Source organism: Habropoda laboriosa, unplaced genomic scaffold (assembly GCF_001263275.1).
Source record: "Habropoda laboriosa isolate 0110345459 unplaced genomic scaffold, ASM126327v1 scaffold32, whole genome shotgun sequence".
In the NCBI taxonomy this organism is placed as follows: Eukaryota; Metazoa; Arthropoda; class Insecta; order Hymenoptera; family Apidae; genus Habropoda; species Habropoda laboriosa.
In genome coordinates this window covers 645,645-671,247 of record NW_017100135.1, presented here as the reverse complement: position 1 = coordinate 671,247, position 25,603 = coordinate 645,645, and the positions used below count along the sequence as shown (strand labels likewise).

The window sequence follows — 25,603 nt, the reverse complement described above, 5'->3', positions numbered from 1 at the left end:
ACACGCTGATAACAGTAATAATTTAACGGACAAAGGATGGACGAGGAAATTAGAAGCAGGTAGTAAAAGAGTACTACTTGTACTCGGACTTTTTCTCAGGTAAATCTTGCAATAACTTAGACTTCTTTTTTAGCTTATTACGCATATGTAGTAAATTATTTATTTGGAAGCGAAAATGATAAGCAAGATTCAAAGGACAATACTTTTTTGATCCTAATTTTGGTACAAAAGTCGAATGCAAAGGGTTAATAAAGTGACATAATTTCACTGAAATTCTATTAATGCATTCTAGTGAAATTCGTCTTAATTTATCATCTGCAGATAAACAGAAGTAGATAGTGAAGTTTATCTTAATTTACCATCTGCAGATAAACAGAAGTAGATAGTGACATTCATCTTAATTTACCATCTGCAGATAAACAGAAGTAGAAAAATGGTACTTCTGAACAAATTTACCACACTTTCGATCTGATTTGATTTGGTCCAATTAAATTTCGTCCACGTTTAGTTTTTATTTCACATCGAAGCTCGATCGCGAGGAAAACGAATCGAGAAAACTTCGCAAACTTCGTTGCGTGACAGAGGCAACGAAGATTTATCTTTCAAATTATACTCGAGGTTCGAATACAAGCAACTTAATTGAAACAAATAGACCATATTAAAGACATCGAAGTTACTTGAAATTTCTCATTTGTAGACGTTATTTGATACGCGGTTTAAACTTATGTTACAAGATAATCTTGCACTTGTAACGTAAATGTGTATACGTGAAAAATTTAGTAATTTCTCTTTGACCGTTCTCTGTATCCCAGTGAAACACTATTCTAATCAATTCGACGGGCTGCGTAACCTAATAACCCAGTATTCTCGTATGCATGCGCACACATAAATGGCAATACGACACTAAATCTCCGGGTGTGGACAAATATTTCACAGGCGTTTCTTTCTGATTTTTTTTTCACGCGAAGATAAATAAAGCACGTGAAAATAGAAGTAGAAAAAGTAACTTTTTCGTACTGTATATAATGCATGAATTATATCATTTGCAGTGCAGAAAATTAGTTTCTCCGTCCACTGGAAGCACGAGCTAATTCACAAGAGACCACGAACGTCGAATTTTTTAACATTTTTACATTAAATAATATCAAAGCAAACTCGAGTGATATTTTGGTAGAATATGAAAAATTTTAACGTAGATATACTTTAGCTAAAAATTGCTTCCTCTGATATTTGTTTCATTCGCCCAGTATTTCGTCCTTCCTTTGATTACTGCAAATTACCATTTAGTGTGAATTTCGTCAAACTACAAAATTACTATTCAAAAACTGTCTCTATCGATAAAAAAAACTATTTTATATTACAAAAAAAAAAAAAATTTAATCCTTCACCAAGCCCAACACCATCACCAACTAAAGCCTAACTCTTTCAAAAGAAGGAAAAGTACAATTTCCAATTATCAAAACATTCCTACTGCACATCTGAATTAAAAATCGCAAATTTCTGCTCGAAATGAAAAAAATTACTTAATCATTCACCAAGTCCAATACAAGCTAAAACCCAGCTCTTCCAAAAAATGCAAAAGAACAATTTTCAATTACCGTAATATTGCCCATACAAATTAAAAATCGCAAATTTCTACTCGAAAAGTACCATTTTTCGCAACTCGAAATCGCGAGAGCCGGATTTCCAGGAACGCGATGTTTCTGAACGCAATTCCAAGGACGAGCCTCTCGCGTTGCTTCATTCGGAGTCAGCGAGAGTGGCGTAATTAAACGGACAACTACGAGCGTACGTAGCAATTCCAGGAGATCCTGCACGCACTGCCAAAAAAGTCCCCCGTGGAGAGACGGGCTTGCGCGCAGGTAGAAGCTCGTTTTACCGTGCAATAAATAACCTTGCGTACAGGAAACGAGCGCCATATTCGTCACAGCGTCGCGGCTCTCGGTATAGCTGTCGTTTGCACGGTTGCCCGTGAACATGCGCGTATACAAGGATTCCTTTTTGCGCGAACCAGCTAAAAGGTAGCTTTTCGTTGGACGATACAGATCTTGAGAATTAGGTAAATGAATATTCCGAGTGTTTGACTGCTGACCAATTAATGCTACTTAATTCTATGACTACTCTAGGTTAAAATGAATTATTGGCAAATGTGCAAAAATGTACAAGTTTTCTCTTCTCGTCGTGTTTCTTCTTTTTATTATCGAATAATTGTTCGTTACATTTTTTTGTAGAAAATTGAAGGTTTTTTTTTATAAATTGAAAAAGTATGATAATTATGAGAGGAAATAACGCCCAAAATAAGTTCAAAATTAATACTTTTCTAATTTAACATTAAGATGAAGTTTTTTTGATTTATTGAGAAAAATGTAATTAATACTGATCATGTTTTTATATAAATTTTCTCTTCCCATTGTGTGTGTTTTTATTATCAAATAAGTATTCGTTAAGTATTAAAATATCTTTTAGTGGAAAATTGAAGGATTTTCTTTTTATAAATTGGAAAAGTATTTCTTTATGGCTTGGTGCAATAAATATGATAATAATGAGAAGGCGTAATGCCCCAAATAAGTTACAAATTAATACTTTCCTAACTTAATACTAAAAAAAAAAAGAAAGAAAAATACAACAAATTCTGAAATTACCCAAACACGCTATTTTTCTGTAATTTAATTATCATACTTTCCAAACATTCTATTTCAAATCAATAATTCGTTCATTTATAAGCACCAATCTAACCTATAACCCAATAATTTATAAACTAACCTAACCTAGCCAATCTACAGATAACAATCGAAAGAGACGACACAGCGCTAAAAATATCCTATCGATCTCAAATAATAAGGAATCACGACCCCTCGTCAAATGTGATAATTACACATTCGTCAAACGCATCAAATTTCCGGATAACACACATACCTGAAACGATGAAAATAACAGCTTGAATGAACAGCCGTGCGTGGGTCATCTACGAGTCCACGCATCGAAGGATTCTTCTTCGCTCGCTTAATTGAACGTTTGAGGAGATCGATTAAATCGACCGAACAGCGGAAAAAATTTCAACGAGAAAGTCGCTTGTAAGTATCGGCACGCAACGATTTCCACATGTAGATTCAGAGTTCATTAATTGCGAGTAATTGGAATATGATACACGGATGCAGCGTGCTTGTAACGAGCTCTGGACACGAGGCGTTGCGCAGAGATATCTTTTCATTGATCGAACACGATGCTCTCTTATAAGTCAAATCGCGTTATTCCTAAACGTCAACAGCCTCCTCATCCAAGGAGGAAGAGATCGTTCTCGTACACTTGCGGAAAATTTCGGTAATTAACCGTACTAATTAACGAGTGTGTCCATTTCGACACGCCTGGCGCCCCGAATTTCGTGAAACGGTTCTTCTATACGGTGATCTAATTTTCTCCATCTATCAGGCCTTATCAATTTCTCTCTCTTTCTCTCTCGTGGAACAGGAATAGCTGCGAGAAAGCGTAGCAGGTATTTTTTGTTGTTTTTACCAAGTCGATTTGAATGTTGCTTTATAGGTGTACCTGTTATTTCGATTGAAATAAAAGAAATAGTCGAGCACGTTGAAGCAGTAGTTCTTCAGAGATAGATAGGATAATGGTATAGCGTGATCAATTTGCACGTTCACCTTACTTCAATTATAGAAGAAACGAGGAAGTCGATTAACTTGGAAAGATAAACCTAATATGAAATTGAGGGGTTTTTTTTTTTTAAGAGATTAGCTAAGGAGAGTTCAAGATCATTTTTGGCTTTTTCGTTTGGTTAGGAATGAGGTTTTTGTTGGGTCAAGTTTATTATGCGACAAAGACGAATTCGATGCGGTAAATTTGGCGAGTTTTTGCGAAATTTTGTGGTGGATATTGGGGATCAATTTGTCACAGGTTTCGGTTTGAAATAGGGGTTCTCATGATTTATTTTTTGAGGTAATTTAAAGGGGGATGTTAGTGTGGTAAAAAGGCAATTGAGAACCACTATTTCAATTTGTGGTCATTACTAAGGGTACCATCTCATAGTATTTTAAAGAAAAATGTACACTAGCAAAGTTACAATATTCATTCTGAAGTTATAGGCATTTTGAAATTTCTACCTACAATTAACATAGATAACAATTTTAATATTCATATTTTTCCCAAATCATATCATGTAGCAATTACAATTTATCTACTTTAGTTAAACTATTCTGTCGTTACATATATTATATTGACAGAAATTTTAAATTACTGCAGTGGTAAATAATGATTTATGTATGGAAATTGTTCTTCTAGTAACATACATTTCTCAATGCATAAAAAAAAATTTGAAATAATTAGAAGAAAGTACAATGAAGCAAAAGGTGGATAAATATTCAAGCTTTTTAATAATTGTGCGCATAATGTTCTTGCACAGTTAAGGAATACATAAAGGCAGAAGTGTGCAATGAATTATACACCTTCTCTATTTCTTGGAAAATGTGATTCTTATACGTAATAAATACAATGTAATAAAAGAATTAAATTATCTAAAAGTTATTTCTTAAGAATGGAACTTTTAAAGACTTGGCTGATGTAACAAATTCTTCATATATAAAATTCACTGTTTATATATAAACAGATACCACATGAAGGTTATATACGTAAACACATAGTATTCGTACTACTTCCCAGCAGAACTTATAAAACAGTACCGCTGTATTCTACACGTGGTATATATGAAAATGTACAAAAGAATGATGCAACATCAATGGACAGTCCAAAAATGACTTCTTCAATCAATGAAGCATAAGCTAATATGATAAATGTAAATTCTATCATCGTTGTACAAACCAATAGCTTGTCGCAAGAACGTTACTATTTGAGCAACTGCAACTACGTCAGACACATTGCTTACATGAGATCGATACATTTCTATCTTTGTAATCTCTCATTATAACTGGAAACTGTTACTACTGATTTTATTTTGAAGTCAGTAATCTCACGTCAATTATACTTATCAAACTTCTAATATCTACCAAATGATAATGTTCATGCATTGTACAGTGATGTGGCAATGTTGAAGAGCAAAAGTGTTAAATGTGCACAAACCTGACGGGAACCGTAGGTGTCAGAAAAGTGTTCGAATTCGGCTCCGCCGTGCTGTTGCTCGCCGGCAGGGCCCTTACGTCGATCGTCACCCGCGTTACGATCCATTGCGTCGAAAACATGGACGACTGTATCGGGCACGCCGTCAGACGTCCAATCCTCCGTCCTCGGGGCAGGTTCCTCGGTTTTGCCCTTGACGAAGAGACGCGAGATCGCACTCCACATTCAACGAAATCACAGCATCCGCGACAGCTGCAGCGGCGATCCGTTCGAACTGGTCCTTGTTCTCGTCATAGCCGGTGCGACAATGCGTTGAAAAAATCTCGCGTTCTTCTACACGCGCGCACGTTTTTCCCCTCTGTCACGGGATCATCGAATACACATAAAAGACAGCCTCAAACAATACAAGTATCTCGTTCGAGAACGCGATGAAAGGTTAGGTGGCACCAAGAGACCGCTGAATTTTGTTCCAAGTAAGGTTAGAGTGTGCGCTTGAACTAACCGTGATATATCACTAACGAATGGATTATTTACGTTGGAACGACACCGCCTTCAACATCAAGTCCATTTGATACACTCACGCACATACGAATCGTCGACTCAGAAGATTAACATTAAGAACGGTAACGAGAAAATTTGAATGATTACAAGATACTACACGGCTCGTGCTGGAACATACACGGGGCTGCGAAAGACACGATGTTTTGAAAGTGCGAGCAACGTTCCCTCGACAAGCAGCGCCGTACGCAGCGTTGTTAAAAGTCGCAGACGAAATAATGCCGGCTCGCGATAAAACGCAGCAAAGGACGAGCAACTAAGGACACTCGTTTACCGTGTCCACCGAGGACTCTGCTATTTTTGTCGGCAACTCTTCTCGCGCGTTCCGCACTCCACGGGCAATGTGCGAGCTTCTCTATCGATTTTGCGCGAAACAGCAGAAAAACCAGGTATAGACATCAAATTCAAAGTTACAGAAGTATATTTCCCTAGCGAATTCGGGTACGCGTTCCAATTCAGCTTCTTCGAGAAGTGTCTTCGATGGTCGATTCTCTCGATGGGTGTTGCAAAAATATTATTGGCACCTGTAAAAGGGGCGTACCTCATGCGACTCTTTCGTTCAGATAGATAACGAATACTCTCGTTTCTCAACTTTAAATTCACGATGTATTCCTTGTTCGTTTCTTAAAATTCCTTCGTATAATTAACCTATGGTCCGAATATTCAGACTCTCGTTGACAGCGGCACGAAAGCACACGAGAAGACTACTGTTGTACACTGCACAGACTTCACACTAGCACCACCAATGATTCGTTGGTTTCACACAATCGTTACTACCTACTTCCCGCACGAAACGCCCGAAAATCACGATTGCATATATCGATGCACGTGAATTCTCAAGTAAGAAACATTGTCAGCACGAAAAATCGTCATTTCGCACGAACACCAAGTCCACGGCACGTTCGCCGTCCATCGTGAAAACGATCATCGATTTGAAGCGAGATTATCGTGCAGCGATACATCGAAACACGTTCGAGATCAGTCGCCATATTTCACCCGGTCGAGTCAATTCACAACAACGAGATTTTGCAACGACTACGAATTTAACGCTACGTTTTATATTTTAAAAGTGCGGGAAATACTTAATTTTATACAAAATCAGTGACAAAAGTGTAGTTTATCAAAATTTGCAATAGTTTCGTGCGGTGTATCGATTGGAAACAAGTTTATTTTAAATACATTGTAACTGAATACAATCGAATCCTATTGGTTGAAGTGTAGTTTGAAAAATCACGTGTCTGTCTGAATCATCGAATAGGAAGTATTCTAGTGACAACTGGTTTCCTTTGGATTTACTTCAAAATCTTTTCAACTGTTTTATTATTCGCTTCTCATGGTGCGACAATGAAAACCTGTTTGCGTCGTAACTCAGGTAAGTCGAAGATATACGTACTTTTACGACGTCGTTACAAAATAATATAAGTCACATAATTACTAATTACCTATTAGCCTATATACAAAATAATTTAAACATATTAGATTATTTACACGAAATTTAGGTTCTACCAGATTTTTTAATTAATAAACTCTATAAACCTAACTTTTATTTAAAATGAAACTTTCGTATACGGCAAATTACCATGTCGTGTGCATACGCTGCCATCTTCCGGTAGTTACAGTAACTGCGTAACACACAGATTTAAATTCAAATATCGCATTTGCTCTCAAACACGATGCAATGACACATTAAAATCGTATTTAATATTAATAAAACACACTAATTAATTGTTATACATAAAAATTACATTCATTTGCAAGCATTACATATTTCAAAAGAAGTTTTTTTTGTCTTATTTCAATTCTTTCGTTTCCTCGAACGACACTTAACCTAACTTTAAAAAATGTCATTTCCTAATTCGTCTGCATTTTCGCAGAAATATCTCAATTTCAAGTTTACTTACCTCGTACATACACAACCTATTCATTTCTTTTTCCAAAGAATCTTTATATCGTCACAAATTAAAGAAATCCTCTTTAAAGGATGGTAATAAAGAAAACCTACGCAAGTACATTGTACACATTATATAGTATGTATTATAGAACGTATTTACAACGATATATTTACACTGTCATTACAAAAATTGTGTTAATGATACCACAGACTATATATTCGTCGATTGATTTGACCGCATACAAACGCATTCACGCACCCATGAACAGAAGTAAACATTTTTCTCTTTTCTACTTCCTTTCCATTCACACGGTTAAACGCCTTTGAAACAACGGCTGACACATCTCGCGAGCAGCAGCAGCAGGCACGTTCGGGTTTCGCGTCGAAATAATTTAAACTTTTAATCTCTCGCGTCGGTTAAGTATGACTATATGAACGTCTCGTACGCTCCCTACGAGCTTGTAGAAAATAGAAATTCTATACAAAAAAAAAAAGAAAAAAAAAAGAAAGAGAAAACAGAAGAAAAACAAGAAAAGAAATAAAAACACTGTACGACTATCGTTCGATTAATTCGATTAATTCGATTAATAATATCTCGTTCTATTGCACGTGACGTTTTACTCCGATTGAAGATATTTACGGCGCTTATAACGATATTGTCCGGCAAATTCGATTCCCTTTCGCATGGTAATCACGACACTACAAAAATCGTACTAAAGAACTTTCTACTTTCTATATACACATATATAAATACATTTACACTCTACATACATGTACATAGAAAGTTCAGTTATACGTGTGTTTATGCACAGGATGGTTCAGTAACGGTCGCCATCTTAATATAAAATATGACAGTTGGGGGACGAAATTTTAGTTAACGGCGCATACTACAGAAAGGACCATCGTACAACTATTTTCTTTTTTTACCAAAATACTTCTTACAGATAAAAATGTTATAAAAATTATCGACTCGATCAGACGATCTCTTGTACCTGATTTTTCCTATTTCCTTATCGAGTAATCTCTACACTTTGACAACCACAACGTAGACTAGTATACGTAGATTTATAACCTGTAAATTTCTGCACTTGATTTTAAATCCTTTTTCTTTTTTTATACACTTTATTTATACATGCGCTTAAACTTTTTAAATATTTAACAAAATAGATTCTTCATTCTTGGATTCGATACTGGATTCAAATATACTTACACACTTAAAATTAGTCTCTCGGTATGTTAAAATGATCTTTATGTACAAATAATGGTCTCTTTTATATTATGTAATTCTTCCGTAACTTGGTGATTTTAGATATATTAAGGTGACAACGGTTACCCGATTACTTCGAAGAATGTTTCGTAGGATAAGCGGTATCTCTTAGACGAGAGATTTCTCGACGAAAATTAAATCGATTCTCGATCGATCGATCGTCACTGGTGAAAGAATCGATTCATTTTTACTTGAAAAATCTCTCACCTGTCGTACTCGTGTTATCTTACGAAACAGCCTGTAGATGTACGAATCTGCTACAAGTACTACATACAATGCTCTTATTCGCTCACTCAGGCACAATTACTTACAAACATAAATAAGTCTAATTACAAGAAAAAATATCGTTTTCCTCTTAATGCCGGCTTAATATAGATACCTTTGACGGTCGGAAAACGCGAACGCGTAGCGTGTTTCCCAAGAGTAACAACAGAACAATGTAGAAGTTGTTTGCAAAGAACGACGTTCCAATTTTTTTCCCTTTTTCATTAACTCAGACTATAGTATCGAAAGTTCGAGTCATTAAATTAATATCACTAAACAATATATTAACTGACCGAACGTTTGAACGTCAGATGAGATGTTTGAGTTTGATTAAAAAAAAAACAAAAAAAAACGAAGGAAGAGGAGGAAAAGATGGAGATAGAAAGAAAGAAAGAAAGAAAAGAAACGATCCGGAGTATCGATAAAAAAAATAACCCCGACTGTTACGTATGTATATTACAATGTATCCACTAGAACCGGATAAGATCGTGTGCCGGATTGCACGGATTTGTCGATCAGATTGTCCCCCATCACACCTCTGCCAGCCACAAAATGATTACGATCGTTAGTACGGAAGCACTTGTTTCGAGAAATTACACTATCTACTAGTCGAAATTTGGCACCAGACGACCGATGTTTTTCTGCGTCGCTTAAAATCCGCCATCGATCAGTGTTTGTCGTTCACGTCGAACACAGGGCGAACAGACACTGAGGTTTTAGTTCGATTCAACTGTGAACCGAGCCGACTCGCTTCACCATTATTTCATTGATCATCTCGAGCGATTCGATACTCTACGAACTTGAAAACGTCACTTCGTTAATATCTACAGTGGAAAAGACTGTAAAACCAGCGATGAAAATAAAGGAAGATTAAATATACCAATTTTCTCTAAAAAAAAGAAGAAAAGAAGAAGAAACCAGAAATACATGGATAAAATTGTTTAAGGCGAAGAATACTTGTCGGAGAATTGAAAAGAAATCGCTCGAGAACACGAATGGACGTGTGAGAAAGAAATGATTTCGTCATCGAAACTGTTCGTACCTACTCCGTTTCAAGGAGTAGCTTGAAACTGCATCCAGAATTCGATCCCTCCGATCGATCGAATCGTAGAATTATCAGGTCGATCCTCGGGACTCAGTTAGATCCCAGGTGAAACGGTGTCGTTTACGTTCGACTCGGATTCGAGTGCGCTGTCCGCACGTATCTTGCTAATCCTGGACGATCAATGGCAACCGCAGCTCTTGACGACCATGTTTTTGTACTTCTTCAGTATAACGTTGCTTTCGTCGAGGAAATACAGCACGGAGATCGGTGAGAGCTTGGTCGGCGCGCAGCAAGGCTTTGGTACCTTGCCGGGGCTGACCAGGTGCACCAACGTTTGGACGATCGCGTGATTGGTCGCGTTCATATGAGCATTCAAAGGGAAATTGCATTCGCCGCTGCAATAATATGCGTCGTACCCGTCCGGTGCTATGATCCAGTCCTGGAAAATTAAATATTCATCGATCACCGATAATGCCAGCCACCGGCAGCTTAGCGAGAAGCACTGACGATCTAGCCGCACACGATTGCATCAAATGCGTGGATTATTACGCTGGCTGGCGTAACTTACCTGCCACTTCAGGTCCCTGAAGCTGACGTACAACGTTTGGATTTTGCAGGTCCTCGAGTTGTACTGCACGCTGGGATCTAGAAAATGCCAATAAACACGTTTTCAGCGTACCTTCTTCTCTCGATGCTCTTTATGAGCGAATACTCGGTTTTACGAGTGAACTATTGCTCGTTTTTGATCGTGATGTGATCTTAACCCTTTCTACACTCGAGATTCTTTGGAATTTTCATTTGGATCTATTTGTTCTTTATGAGCGAATGATCAATCGTTTTTAATCGCGAAGCGATCTTAACCCTTTCTGCGCTGGAAATTCTTTGGAATTTTCATTTGGATCTATTTGTTCTTTATAAGCGAATGATCGATTGTTTTTTATCGTGATTTCACCCTTTCTACACCGGAGATTCCCTTGAATTTTCATTTTGATCTATTTAGATTTTGCACAAACGTGAATTTAAGAGGGATAAAGCCAGCGCATGTCTTCATAGTTTTTGCATTGCATTAGCAATGTTCGTCTGTTTTTGCTGATGGTGTTGTTGGAAATTTTTGCAGCATGTTCACCAACAGTGGACAAGACCATTAACCGAGCTACATGCTCGGGATCTTAAAAGTTTATGTTAAACGTTCAAGTGTAATCAGTTACGCCAGCTCAATTTGTAAGGATAATGATACGAACAAAAACCGTTTTCATTCACGATCAAGATCGGATGCTTAGATACTCGGATCAGTCGTTCTTTGATATTTTCTTGCAGTCAAATGAAATTATCGTCAGAGTAGATACTTTCTCGATATCCTTGAAATTTAGCTGCAAATTTTTTAACTGATCTTTTTATCGATAAATCGATTCGAATGTTAATCTAGGGTAGAAAGGGTTAAGGGAGATCTATTAGGTTTATTAGTATATCGGACGTTACCTTCCGGACTTACCGGTGTACGGATTATTCCGATAATCCAAACTCGAGGACTCGCTCTTCTTTTTTCTCCTGGCATCTCGTTTCTGTCGCACTTTCGATTCCCTAATACCAGAACTCTTGAAGTAGCCCACCATGAACGGTTGCCTGTCGGGATCCCCTCTGAATCCGACGATCCCAATATCTTCTGGTCTCATCTCGTGCACTGGAAACATAACAGTTATCCTTTCTATAATTCAGTATACTCTCTTCCATCTATTCGAACACTTATATGTACCTAATTCTCTTAAAAGTATTTAACTGTTCGATTTTTTACTATCGCCGCTAGAATAGCCTGAGAATCGAAATTTTGAGAAATTGATAGTTACGTAGAAATATAGAATAAAAGTATGAAATTCTTGAATTTTTTATTATCGACGTTAGAATACCCTAAGAATCGAAATTTTGAGAAATTCATAATTAAACAGAAATATAGCATAAAGATATGAAATTCTTGAATTTTTTATTATCGACGTTAGAATACCCGAAGAATCGAAATTTTGAGAAATTCATAATTAAACAGAAATATAGCATAAAGATATGAAATTCTTGAATCTTTTATTATTGACGTTAGAATACCTTAAGAAACCAAAATTTGAGAAATTCACAGTTCCGTGGAAACGTAACATAGCACTGAAATTCATAGTTCCGTGGAAATATAAAATAGCAGTAAAATTCATAGTAAAGATATAACATTCTGAAAGCAAAAAGATTCGGATATTCCACGCGTTGCAAATTCGCATAAAAACACAAATTCGCGTTTACCGTGCGTTACGCGAATCAAAATCGAACGCATCGAAATTCCTAACATTCTAAATCCAAAAACGAATTAAAACTGATTCCATTGAAATTCGTAATATTCTAAAACCAAAAAATTCGAATATTCCACGCGTTGCAAATTCGCATAGAAACACAAATTCGCCTCTATTACGTGCTACGCGAATCAAAATCGAACGCATCGAAATTCCTAACATTCTGAAACCAAAACCGAACGCATCGAAATTCTTATCATTCCATAACCATAAAAATTCGAACATGCGCATTGCAAATTCACAGAAAAACACGAATTCGCGTTTACCGCAACATACGTCACGCGAATCAAAAACAGCGTCTGCCGGGGTTAGACAGAACCGGCGAAGTAACGCTTTTAATCCAGCGATTCCCAATTAGCCGTTTGATTCCATAAGTGGAATGCACGAGTGGTTGCACGATTACAATTTACGCGCATGTTTGTTAGAATGGGCTGCCAGTTGGAATTATTAATAGGCAACCTTCAGGAATATTAACTATTTAAGAATCTCAGCTCGGCCGTGTGTCAGCCGGCTCTCTCGATACATATCGAGAGCCGTTCACTTCGCCGATATAGGCGACAGTTCATGGTTTCCCAACACATTGGCCCTGCAATTAAGTCACCGCTACACCGTTACGCCTTTAATTAATTGATCGTTCCGTCAGCCGATCGATCGATTATTCTTAATTATCGTCCTGCACCGGTGTATATGTATACGTGAACGAAGGCGGGTGTTGCAGAAATTTCATGTGTACCCCCGTTTGTAGAGTAACGGCGCGAAACCCGCCGAGATCGGACACGTTTCGTAATATAATCGGAACTTGAAGAAGTTATGACACTTGTTTATCATAATTATCGGGAGCCGTTTTAATTATTCATGCGGTAATAATTATACATCTATAGTGTTACAAAAATAGAGTCGATTTACATGCATTAGCATAAAGTGTCGCAAGCTGGTTCTGCACATTGGTCATATTAATGTCAAGAATATTATTTTCCACGGCAGCACGGTAGTGACAGTAAGATTGGAACGTACGGGAACCGTCGTGAAAGTAAGGGATCTCGTATTTTCAGCGGGAAAATTCGTAGCTTCGGCGGAAAATAGGAGGCGTTGCCGATAGTGTGAATTTAGAGCGAGAAGGGAGGATAGATTTCTCTTGTCGAATGCGGAGAGGCGCACTGGTGTTGAAGGAGATTCAGGAAATCTGATTTTTCGATGTTCGAAGCAGCCGCGAATATTCGGTGTTACAATGTACCTACAGTATACTTTCGAATACGTAATACCGTATCGTTAAATCATTTTCCACGAGTTACGTAGATAATGTTCTGGTAATATTCGTAGTTGACAAATGATACACAACGCGATTAAATTCGTATTTTCCAATCGAGTTTCGATAAGTTCGGGAAGAAAATCTAATTGATATACGTAACGCGATAGAATTCTTATTTTCCAATCGAGCTTCGGTAAGTTAGAAAATAAATAAATTAACGCGATAGAGTACGTGTTTTCGAATCAAGCGTCGATAAATCCTCGTTTCGAAAATACAATTTTTCACTCGTCGGATAAATAGGCGTACCATTGGAAAAAAAATAGATTTGCATACGTCACAACAACCGAGATCGAAAGAATCGATTTTGATTAATATCAGATCGAGCCGAAGTATCTTTGTATTAGAAGGGTTTACGTAGGAGTAACATCTGCTGATTTCAATGGAAACAGTGACCAAACAACAATGATTAATAACCAGATAGGCAACAGTTCGCAGTCGATAAACATCAGCGGTTTTTTACAAAGCAATCCGTCAGACTTTTATTAGACAAGTTCTGTTACAAACGAGACGTCATTCCAACCAATGATTTATTTGATAAGTTCTGCCAGAAGCAGAACAGCGGGTGATCGTTGCCTATAAATAGTACTCTGTGTACTCAATACCTGCGGTACGTATTTTTCATCTTGCACTACATATCTAAATTAAGACCATTCCTGTGACAGATTGCTCGAGAAAAATCTCCGTCTCGCATTATCATAGTTCACGCGTAACGTACAAATTGCCTGCTTGCCTCTTCGTTGAATAGAAATGGTCGAATCGTGGAAAGTATCGGTACTTGATTCGACTGACATTAGTGCGAGAAAGCCATTTCAATGGTAAGGTGGAAAAACAAAGATGCAAATGCGGTGGTTTGTTCTTGGAAAAGGATTTCGATTCAAATCAGTTCCAAATAAGATCGATCATTTACTATTTCAATACAGAAATAGAAAAATGTTAGCGATTAGAGATGAAGTGTGGAATCGAAAATTTTTTATAAATTTGCTAAGATCACTAAACAATTTTGTATTTTGAATTCAGGCCAAATAATGAAAGCGAAGCAACAAGGATAAATAGTTAATTAAGTCCAAGATTCTTGAGTAGAAACAAAACAGATGTTCGTCGCGTTAATATCGGACTGCTTTATTTACAATTGCAACCACCTGTTGCTTCGCGGACTGCGTCAAACCACGTTACGAAATATAAAAATGATCAAGATCTCAACGATTCCACGTTTTTGCGTTTAAACACGAGAAACACTGCCAATGATAATTATTGCACACCAGGATTCGTAGATTTTTCACCTAAAAATCGATCGATTAAGAGTACAAAAGTGGATCGAAAGACGATCCTTAAGCCTTCAACGAAATCGTATTTTCGCAACGACACGTAACTCTACTCTCAATTAAATCCCAGCACAGTTTCCAATGAAACATTCGATCGAGCTACAGGTATCCCTACCTGAAACCACCTTCTACATCGAGAATCCTCACGCGTGCCATACAAATCGGCCGTTTCTCGTAAGGATGCGCGAAAACAACGAGGCAAGAAGAAGAAGAAGAAGAAGTGGACGCGTAGAATCGCGTAGTCGCGACGGAAGAGGAGTTTTTCAAGTGAAATCGATTCGAATGCAGCGCGCGATTTTCGCGCAATATCGAAATTCGAACGAAAGGACACGCGTGTACGTGCGAGCAATCCAAACGGTCTCATTGTGTATCCCCGTGGCTGGCGACTCGTCTCCGCGGGCAGCATTGCCGCGTATGCAAATGATCCTTCTTACGAGCACGCTCGTACCGAGTTCGAGAAAGCTAGTAAATTGGCTCACAGGAATGCGCATTTGCCGTGATTGCAGCGGACACCTGCTGCTGTACTTTGCGCGCCGTTACAGAATCAACTGGCTGCTACCAGCTTGTCCACCAACTTCCACCGTTCGCCCCGAATGCACGTGGCGAATTCAATTGAATCGATGAGTTGAGGAATAACGTGAGTCGATTTTTTTTCATTTTTCTTTGGGGGGAAAATTGAGGTATGCGGTGAACCATGTTGCGCAGGTTTGAATATGTCAAATGAGGGCAGACGTAGTGCAAATTACATGTACGAATGAAATTGGGTTTGCACAAAAATCTGGAAATCGCATATGTTTTTTCGACTCCTCTGAGAAAAAAGTGACGCTTTTTTAATAAATAAGACCTTGTTCAACCAAATTTTTCCCTTTCAATATTTTAGACAATGTATATGCAAATTTCATATTTGTGCGATTTCGTTTTCCAGGTGTTACAATTTTTTCGGCGAGTAGTGGATAAGCATGTGGTAAAATAGAGATAGTGATTTAATACACAAAGTGGGAGGAGAAATAACACAAGTGTTGTACAGTTACTCCAAAAATATTGAAAAAAAAAAAAATTCAGATTTTCCTTGTTTCTAAAAAATTAGATAACACTGACTTACGCTCAATTTAATTTAATTACACCGCGCTTTCTCGTGGCGCTATTTTAATTAACACGATCTGGAAATTTTTTCGGGATAACGTCCTTCTGTTGTCTCTTTTTTTATGATTCATTTGATGCGTAGGCACTGAATGGCAATGATACACGGATTACGTGGACTCTTCTTGGAATTACAAGAATACGAATTTCGTGTAACTTCTGAACCGATAGAGTTCGGTCTACGCGTTTAACGCCTATGGTTTTGATATTGCGTTCGCGACGGATATATCATAATTTGCTGAAACTAGTTTTTACCATTGGTAATGAAACAGGAATATTTGTTGGAAAAAAAAAATAATCAAAACTGCTGGAGATAATTGGAAATACATTATTTATCATCGATTTTGTTAGAAGGAGGAAAATATTCGTGTTACTAATAGAATAACGTAACAGATAATTATCTTTTAATTAATATCAAGAAACACGAAGTTTCAGCATTAAATTATTCCCTATCGGAACGAGATATTATGTATAACTTATCGAGTTCTGTTATCTATCAACCTGTCGCAAACATCGTAAATAATTGAATCTAAAACAGAAACAAATATTTTTTTTAAAAATTCTACTTTTTATCAACGAATACAAGAAACAACTTTAAAAATCGCGAATACGTTGGTTTATTGAATTTAAAAAATTCTAATAAAATTGTACGGATAAAACGGCGAAACGTAATATCGAAATATGGCTACACACGAGAGCAAAGATTGCGATACGCAGAAGTGGTGCAAATTTCGTGGTACTACAATTCCAGGGATTCGCCGCTGATTATACGTCTTTTCACGGATTCTTCGATCCGCGTATCCTTGTGATCCAGTTTTCCTATATTAAGAGTAATAAAAAGCGATTTCTCGGCGTGTCCTCTTCATACCAGAGGTTCAAGGATAAAACGATTTCCTATAAAAGAGCAGTCCTAGATCAGCCAGCTACGCTTTCGCAATACTTCCGACACTCAAGGACGTGGAACCGGTAACATTGTTCGTCTCGCCGTTCGTTTTAACAATTTCACAAAAATGATCAACTTTCACGAAGGATTCACGTGTTCGATATCTAACACAAACTCGCATAATTTACTTCGTTCTTAAGATGCTCGAAATTGCACACATCTCGTCCCAAAAAATTTGCAAATTCACGTTTAGATTAGCAACGAAGAGATAAAGAAAAATTTAGAAGAAATTTTGATAGATCGAATAATAGAAAAATTCTAATCGCTGTTCAGAAAGAACGACAAAATAAACGCTTTAGAGTACAAGCCAGCGAGGATAAGTTGAAAAGAGATAGAAAAAATCAGCGTACAAATAGTGTAAATAACGTCATCAAGCAGCGTCGACACAGCTGGCATACGTTTTCCACGTACAAGTCAAATACCTTTTGTCACTGCTCTATTAGCATCCCGATAGTGACTCCATTACCGCTGAATTAGCATCGCAATAAGTACGAGTAAAACACACAGCACTAACGCTATCGTCACGATCGTCCCATCCTCGCGCTGACTTTTCTACACTTCCCTTCTCTGTCCCTCTCAATATCTTGATTGTCCAATAAAACGACGATCGTGGTGGACATTTCTCTCAAACGGCGTATAAAATCTGCTATCTCGGCCCGGGGAAGAGATCACCGGAAGAAGAGAGAGCGAGAGAAACCGAGAACACGGTATATTCTTGAATCCTCCTCTGAAAACCGCAGCCTCTCGGATGCTGCCCGTTTCACCGACAAATACCCACGATCCCCTAAACATTTATTTACCCAACGTACCAACCTGTTCTCCAAACACTCGTGCGAACGATTTGTTAGCCGTTGGATAAACTAACATCGGCCTGGGCAAATATTATCGTTACACGGGCAAATATATAATATATTATGCAATTACGACCCTACAGGCGTAACACGGGAACGTGTGAGAAAAATCTCGAGTGCCGCCGTAGGTGAGAAGTGAAGTTTCCCAGGTATACACGCGTACCTCTCGTTCGGGAAAGTAACACAGTCGCGTGGAAAGTAACAGTCACCTGGATCGGACGTGTACTCTGAGAAGAGAGAACGTTAGAAGAGGAGGTTTTGGTAAAACCGGTAATGTACGAGGTCTGTTTGGAAATTTCGGGACGAACCGAGTCGGTGCAACCGACGATAAATCCGAAGGCATCTGACAAAGGCTCGTTCTCGTTCGCGGTGATAGCGAGGTGTCGCAAGCCTGAAGAGCGAGCGAGCGAGCGAGAGCAAGCAAGCAAGCAAGCAAGCCAGCACGCAGTTAGACACGCGTGGGCGTATCACGCGGAGGTGTGTAGCCGGTCTTTAGAGGCAGAGGGATAGCCGCCTGTATAGCGGCTGTACTTTCGAAAGCATCTGGTTTTCTGCAACCGGAGGAAACTTCCTCTGGCGAAGGGGGAGGACGGAGAGGAGCCGCGCGTCCGCGTGACGGCGAACCAGTGCAAACAAACCGAGGGTTTCTTAACCAGACGAGAAGAAGAAGTAGAAGAAGTAGAAGAAGAAGAGGAGGAGGAGAAGGAGGAGGAGGAGGAGGAGAGCCAGAGAGCAGCACGGGAGATGGATAAAGGATAGCGTAGTGTATGCGTGCGAATGCGTGTCGCAAGAGGGACGTGCCTCCGGGGAAAAGACGGAGAGAAAAAGGAGAGGGATCGGACACACACACGCGCTAAAGGGGGAGGCGAGAGATGAACGGAGAAGAGAAGCAGAAGCTTGTGAAAAAGAGGGAGAAAGAGCGACACGTTACGGAGGGAACGAGGGAAACAGAGGGAGACAGAGATAGGGAGGAATTACCGAGGAACGGAATCGTACCTTTCGATGTATGCTACAGATACCTGTGTGTATACGTGAACGCGCGCGCGCAGAGGTGTGCGCCTCCGATCTTGTGTTTTATATTGAATGATCAAAGGTAAACCGGAGAGGGTGAGAGAGGAGGATCGACGATTGGAGGAGGAGGAGTGAGAAACCGGTGAGGAGGAGGAGGAGTACGAGGTGAGAGAGGCAAGCAACAAAATGATCTAGGCGCGGCAAACAACAAACTGTACGCACGCATACGCGCGCATTTCAAGCTCTCACGTACGATGCCTCGTTCTCCGGCTGAAATGTGCCTCGTTTATATCCACGATGTCGTTATGTCTGGCCTCTTGGCTGTTACCGGTGAGTAAAGCGCGAGGATACAAGGATTACAAGCTGGACACGCGCCGTTCTTCCACGATCATGAAGAACACTCCCCAGTGGTTGTCACCGCGAACTCCTCTTGAATTATCTTCGTCGCTTCACGAGACTTGGCCCAGGAACGTTGAACCTTCCAACTGAGACGTCAAATGGAACAAGTTCACCTGGACGATCGTACCTCTGGTGTTGCTCGTTAGTTCCTGCCACCGTATTTGGGACTTTTGTTCCCTCTTCTTTTACCTTCTTCCTTCTCCGTTCGATCTTCCTTCGGCGTAGAAAGGACGGTGCTCGAATCATGGGAACGAGACTCGAGAATCGTAAGTAGTGATACGAGAAAGATGCAGGCACACTCCGATTGAAGTGTTTAACCCCTCTGTTGATTCTTTCTTCGAAAGAAGAGCGTACCTTTGCTGGGTGATTTTTTCGAGTATTTGTATTGTTGCGTGTAGAGAACTCAGGTGGGAAGAAAGTAGCAATTCTTGCTACGTCAGCCTCTGCTTTGTCTATGAAAAGCTTCCGATAATTCGACGGATTATCGTTTAATGTTACAGCATGCCGAGAGGTTGTTGGAACTTTGTAAGACACGGTGTATCTTTATTAGGGTAATCACGTTGTTACCGTTTCCCGCATAAAGAAACGGCTATAAAGGAGGAAGGATAATCGTTAATGTTTCCGTGGAAGACTCGGGGTGATTTGAATGTTCCAACTATGAGAACTGGATTAGTCGGAACGAACGTAATCATTTCACCGGATCGTTGCTCGAGCCTCTGACGCGATAATTTAATTTGACGTCGGAATGAATATTCAGCCGGACAGGCTGGCAGAAGTTTTGCAAGGAAAATTAGGTGGAACGTGATATAAAGCATTCTAGTATTATCCAATTATTCAACAATCGTGATCCAATTACTGTCTCGATGTCGGTAATCCAAGGCGTCGTATCTTGATCATTTCTCATTGCTGAGAATATCGAACGCAACCAGTCTTCGTTCGATACGATCGATTTATTCTACAACGTGTACCAACAAAATACACGGCGAACGAACTACATAAATAAAGGCTCTATCGACAGGTAAATTATACAGGGCAGTTCGATTTGGTGGAAAAGCGCTCGTTCAATCGTTCGCGAACGATTAACCGGTACGTTTGTATCGCCATTCGTACACCAATTCTCCCCGATACATCTTCTATCGAACGAACGAGATATTCAACGTAGGTAAAAAGTTCAAATAACGTCGAAATCGTCTATTCAAGCATCGTTAACCTTTTCGCTGCTACAAACAAAGTATAGCGTTCACCTTTTTACAGCAGTCGTAATTTACGACGCTCGTAATTTAATACATAAATGCATCCGTACAGTCTCTCTCCGTGTGGTCGTTTTCACGCAAAAAACGAGTACAGCGAAAGGGTTACGATAGTTGAAGAGTTTTTAACAAATCCTTCATCGTCAACCCTTCGAAACCTGTTTGTCTCGTGGATCGATAGCTTCCGTGGCAGCTCTTCGAACCTCGATACAAAGATCATCGGATGTTACATATCTCGACGCTCTCGTGGATCCTCGGATACACGAAGAAAACACGTGTTCACCGATGAATATTAGTCGTGGCCTAGGATCTGTTTTTCGTACGTTATCCCGATGAGATTTAATCAAGGCTACCGCACCGTTCGTTCCACAGGTCGAAACGGTGGAAAGATCTAGCCGGGGGACGTCCATAGAAGGGAACGAAAATGATCGGTGATCTAAAGCTCATCGGCTCGTAGCTAGCTAAACAGGTGTAGCTTATCTGAAGGATCGGATCAAGGTAATCTCTTCTCTCGTACGCCAAAGCGACGATTCTCATCTGAGATTCGGTGGCAGAATTAGATTCAGGGGCGTCCTTATCTCACCATCTGGGTCTTCGTTCCGTTCATGTCTTCCTATCTCCGTTTCTCCTGGCCAGGCATTCGCCGTCCGGCTTCGTCTCTTCCTCGGACTGAATCCCACGCACGCACATCTCGCCAGTATAGGAAGACAAGACGACGCCACAGCTTGGCCTGTTGTCGATGATGTATTCGTATGCTCGCTCTGCCGGGGCTAGGAAGGACCTCGAGTGACGCACGAAAAGCTTGAAACCGCGAGCAACACATCGTCGTCGTCGTCGTCGTCGTCACTGTCCTTCGAAATCACCAACCGATCTCGTTCTACACTTGCTCGATGAAACTCTAAATCCACCTACGTCCACGTTTTATCGATCGATTTTGCTCTAGATTTTCTTCTCATCAATCGTTCACACTCCACTTTCCTTCTGCGCGCGCGCGCGACTCGTAGAAAAATTCCAACGCGATCTTACACAATCGAGTGAACTTCAGAAAAAATACTGAAACGAGAGCAACGAAGTGGGTACACACCTCTGTGAGGCGTAGTCGTTTCAGCACGAAGCTCGCGTAGAATGGCAAATGGAAAATAATCAGCGGACATTCCGCGAAATGGATTGCACGTGAGCGAGCGAGCGAGTTAAGAGAAGAGAAGAGAAATGGACCGGAAAGGTGGAAAGGCAGAGAACGAAAGGAGGCTTGGTACGAAGCCATCGCTAGCCAATCGGTCGTATATATGTATATATATATATGTGTGTGTGTACACACGTTGGAAGAGACACGGTGTGCGAGAGCGAAGAACGCTTTTCAGCATGGGAGTGAGAGCGTGGAACAGGTGTACTCTCGAGAAAGCATATATACCTATACACATCGGTGGAGGCTGCTGCCTTCTCGGAGCCAGGTGTACAAGAAACGCCCGGAATTTACCGCGTCGAACTTCTGACCCCGAAGCGTTTATTAGCCACGATCTATTGCTCAATACGAAGCGTGTGCCGCGTCTTAGTCGCTCGAGCACCGTTCCACGCGCACGCCTCTGCAACCATGTGCTCTTTTACTCTTCTCGAGGAGAGATGCGTCTCGATTAACGAGTTAAGTTTCACCGATACGATACTCGATACTCTTTATATTCGGAATTCCTTTTCCAGAGTTTCTCGTTAATTGTGGAATCAGGGTATTTTAATGAGTCTCTTTCGAGAAATTATGGGTCGATTAATTTGAAATTGTGTAGATATAGGTACAATGCGGTGCGTAAGATTCCTGGAGTCAGATTGTGCACTGACATTTGTTTAAGATTTTTATTTTTGCCTAACTAACTATTTCAAATTTTTACTGCGTTTCATTTCTACACGGTACGTTATTGCACACTGTGCTTTTATGAATGCAAAAAAGGAACACGATGAATTTTTAATACATGATCATCTGAACAGAATTAAAGTGAAAATTTAGTTTTTTTCTAATGATAAAAAAAAAAAATAGTGAACTTAAAAGTTCGTATGATATTTCGTACGTGGGCTTTTGTGATTAGCTTTGCTCTTCCATAGAATTTGAATACGAAAGGTGAAATATTTTTAACTAGCGTGTCTTAGACATTATGGAAGAAGAAGAATTTTTTGAAGAACGAGAGAAAGTTAAATAAAAGCGTAGAATTGAAAGGCAAATATAAAACGGTAAATTCTCACTCACCAGAACGATCTGCGGGATGTACTGACAGATACAATCCCTTGTTTCCATCAGGATTGTTCACCCAATGTTCGAGAGGTTCGCTAACGTTTAAAGTCAACCACCCCTCCTTTCCCGTCGTCGTGTTCACTGCATCTACGTACTGCAACTCCCTCGTACTGCGACACGAAAAATGCAACTATATAAATCCAAGGAATTGTTATTGAAATATTAAATTAATTACATTTATGAATTTTACATTTATTTACTTATATCTATTTTTCTTCATGTTCTAATCAATCCCACTTATTTGCTGTTATCTTAATTAAAAAATATTAAGCTTCTACCACATGTACAGTGGACGCAAAAAGTATTTCCATATATCCAAATTTTTAAATATTTTTTAATTCAGTTTTATGTTTTATTTCAGTCACACAGAATTTTTGTAATTGCGTGTAAGTATCTTTAGGTGGCTTCAATTAATCAGTATGTAAATGGTAAAATAAATACTCTTTGTACACATGTTTAATCGAATTTGGAGATTTATTTCGAATGATATGTAAAACAGGATAGAATGTCTGAAGCAAAATGTATCAAAGAAACTATTCTCGCGTTAACGTTATCACCTGACTAACAATAAGTTGCAAGCATTGCAACGCATTAGCTGCTAAAAGCCACTTACGACGTCTGCTCGGTGTCACTAATATCTCTGCAATTTTCCTTGCATACATCAAGGAAAACTCACGTTACTCATTACGTTAACACGCAGTTGTATTGACAACGAATAGAAAATACTCGTCACATGGGAATTACCCCACTGATCAAAACAAACACACCGCTACGAATTTTGCACATTTCGTCGAACGGAATTCCAAGTATCCTCGCTCTTTGTCACGAGACATTCCGTACAATAGATTCGGAAATGTCGTCGTTCCGATGGTAAAATTGCAAAAGTTTAATTTTCCAAGGGAAATAAACACCGTCGCGCTAATTTTATCCACTAATTATGCTACTCGTATTTTTTTTTTTTAATTGGTAGATAAGATCGGTGCAAAGGTGACTTGACATTAATCAACAAAGTGGTTTTCTTCTCACCTGAAAGTTCTTTGCGCTTTGATTTTATCTACCAGCTGTGCTGCTTAAATGTCTTTCTTTAAATTGAGAGATGAAATCAACGCAAACGTGACTTTTCATTAATCAACAAAGCGATTTTCTTCTCTCCTGAAAAATCAAATTCTCCTTTAAAGTTTCTTTGCACTGAACTTATCCACCAACTATGCTACTCACATTTATTTTCTTTAACAGACAACTAAAATAAACGCAAACGTGACTTTAATTAACAAAGCGGTTCTCTTCTCTCCTTCTCCGCGTTTTCAGAATTTTCCCACTGGAGCGACGGTGTATTTACATAATTATCTATAAATACGAGGATGTGTACTTGGTAGCAGGTATTAATTAGCAAAAACCAGGAAACGACATTAGATGGTCAAAGACGTATATTGTTTCTTCTAATAGAAATCGTTGCACGGCTTCGAATCGCGCAACTCATCGATAAAATCGATCAATAGGAAACCGCTGAATCTTACGTAACCGCGATAACCGAGAGATACACAGAGCAGAGTGATCAGGCTCCGGCTTTGCGCTCCGACTATCCGCCGCGATTCCTTCGATCGTGACTCGGCGATTCGTTCGAATCCCATCTCTGCACGTGGCTCGCGTCAATAGAATTTCAGTGAAACACTCTAATCATTGTTCATTGAGCAGAGTGAGCGCTCACCTCTTTCTCCCCCCACAGCGCGCGCACCAACGAGCGCATTCCTTAAACGACGCATTTATCTTTTTCCTAGGACTGATTATCGTTCCCGTAATTGAATAATTGGAAACGCTAAAAATGTAAACAGACGCGAGGCGAATCCCCGACGTTCGCGCATAAATTTCCCATCGTGGATGCTGCGCATTATCTCCTCCCAACCGGCGCGCACCGTTTCTTTTTATTCCTTCTGCATCCCATTTTCTATCTACACCCGTTTCGAACGTATTTTTAGGAAATTCTACGACTAGAAGATTTAGCGTGTTTAGTGAAAATAAGTGTGGTGTCTTTATTGGATACTCTGATATAAAATAAAACGAGTACTGCCAATGCTTGTTTCGCGGTTAGATTTTAATTCATCAACAATTTCTGTATTTTTTTATTTTCGAAGTGAGAGATAGCAAAATTTTGATCTTTGCGATTTTAGGAACTATCTAATAACGCGTTGATTTCAAATGAAGCAAAGTGAATGTGCGATATAATGTAATATAGAAACATCTGTCGTACCAAAAAGAAATTTTTTAAATCTATTCGATTAGATTTTGAAAAAATTGAATTATGAATGAAAATAGTGATTATACTTGAATATTTTCCGTGCTTATAAATTTGCCATTATAAACTTTTATCGATTTCTAATGACAAATAGTTACAGCAATGAAATTTGACGTAAATTATCTAATTTTCATTCTTTCTTCAACGAAAGTGTTAATTTATTCGTATTTATCAACTTTTTGGACTGAAAGATTTATCGTAACTTGGAAAATATGCGTATTGTTCCCCTGTTGAATTGCAAAACGGATTTTCTTCGTGAAATGAACATACTCGCCGTTTAGATTGTTTCGTGTTTTTCGCGGCAAAAACAATTCATGAATTTCAAAGTGTAAAATTGAATACATTCCAGTGTTCGCGGTTGCGCATTCCTAAACGC

The 25,603-nt window shown here is 39.1% G+C and overlaps 2 protein-coding genes across 2 annotated transcripts in view; both read right to left on the bottom strand.

Moving 5' to 3' along the window:
• Positions 1–5,778, bottom strand: part of LOC108578753 (patronin) — a 107,222-nt gene extending 101,444 nt beyond the window's left edge. Inside the window, exon 1 of the mRNA XM_017942144.1 lies at positions 5,083–5,778. Coding sequence (XP_017797633.1) covers positions 5,083–5,304 — 222 coding nt within the window. The 5' untranslated portion in view covers positions 5,305–5,778. The remainder of the gene's footprint in view (positions 1–5,082) is intronic.
• Positions 5,779–10,282: 4,504 nt separating this feature from the next.
• Positions 10,283–25,603, bottom strand: part of LOC108578369 (protein 60A) — a 35,615-nt gene continuing 20,294 nt past the window's right edge. Inside the window, exons 3-6 of the mRNA XM_017941694.1 lie at positions 22,890–23,044; positions 11,597–11,785; positions 10,673–10,749; positions 10,283–10,543 (exon numbers count right to left, since the gene is read on the bottom strand). Of these exons, the coding sequence (XP_017797183.1) occupies positions 10,283–10,543; positions 10,673–10,749; positions 11,597–11,785; positions 22,890–23,044 (682 nt within the window). The remainder of the gene's footprint in view (positions 10,544–10,672; positions 10,750–11,596; positions 11,786–22,889; positions 23,045–25,603) is intronic.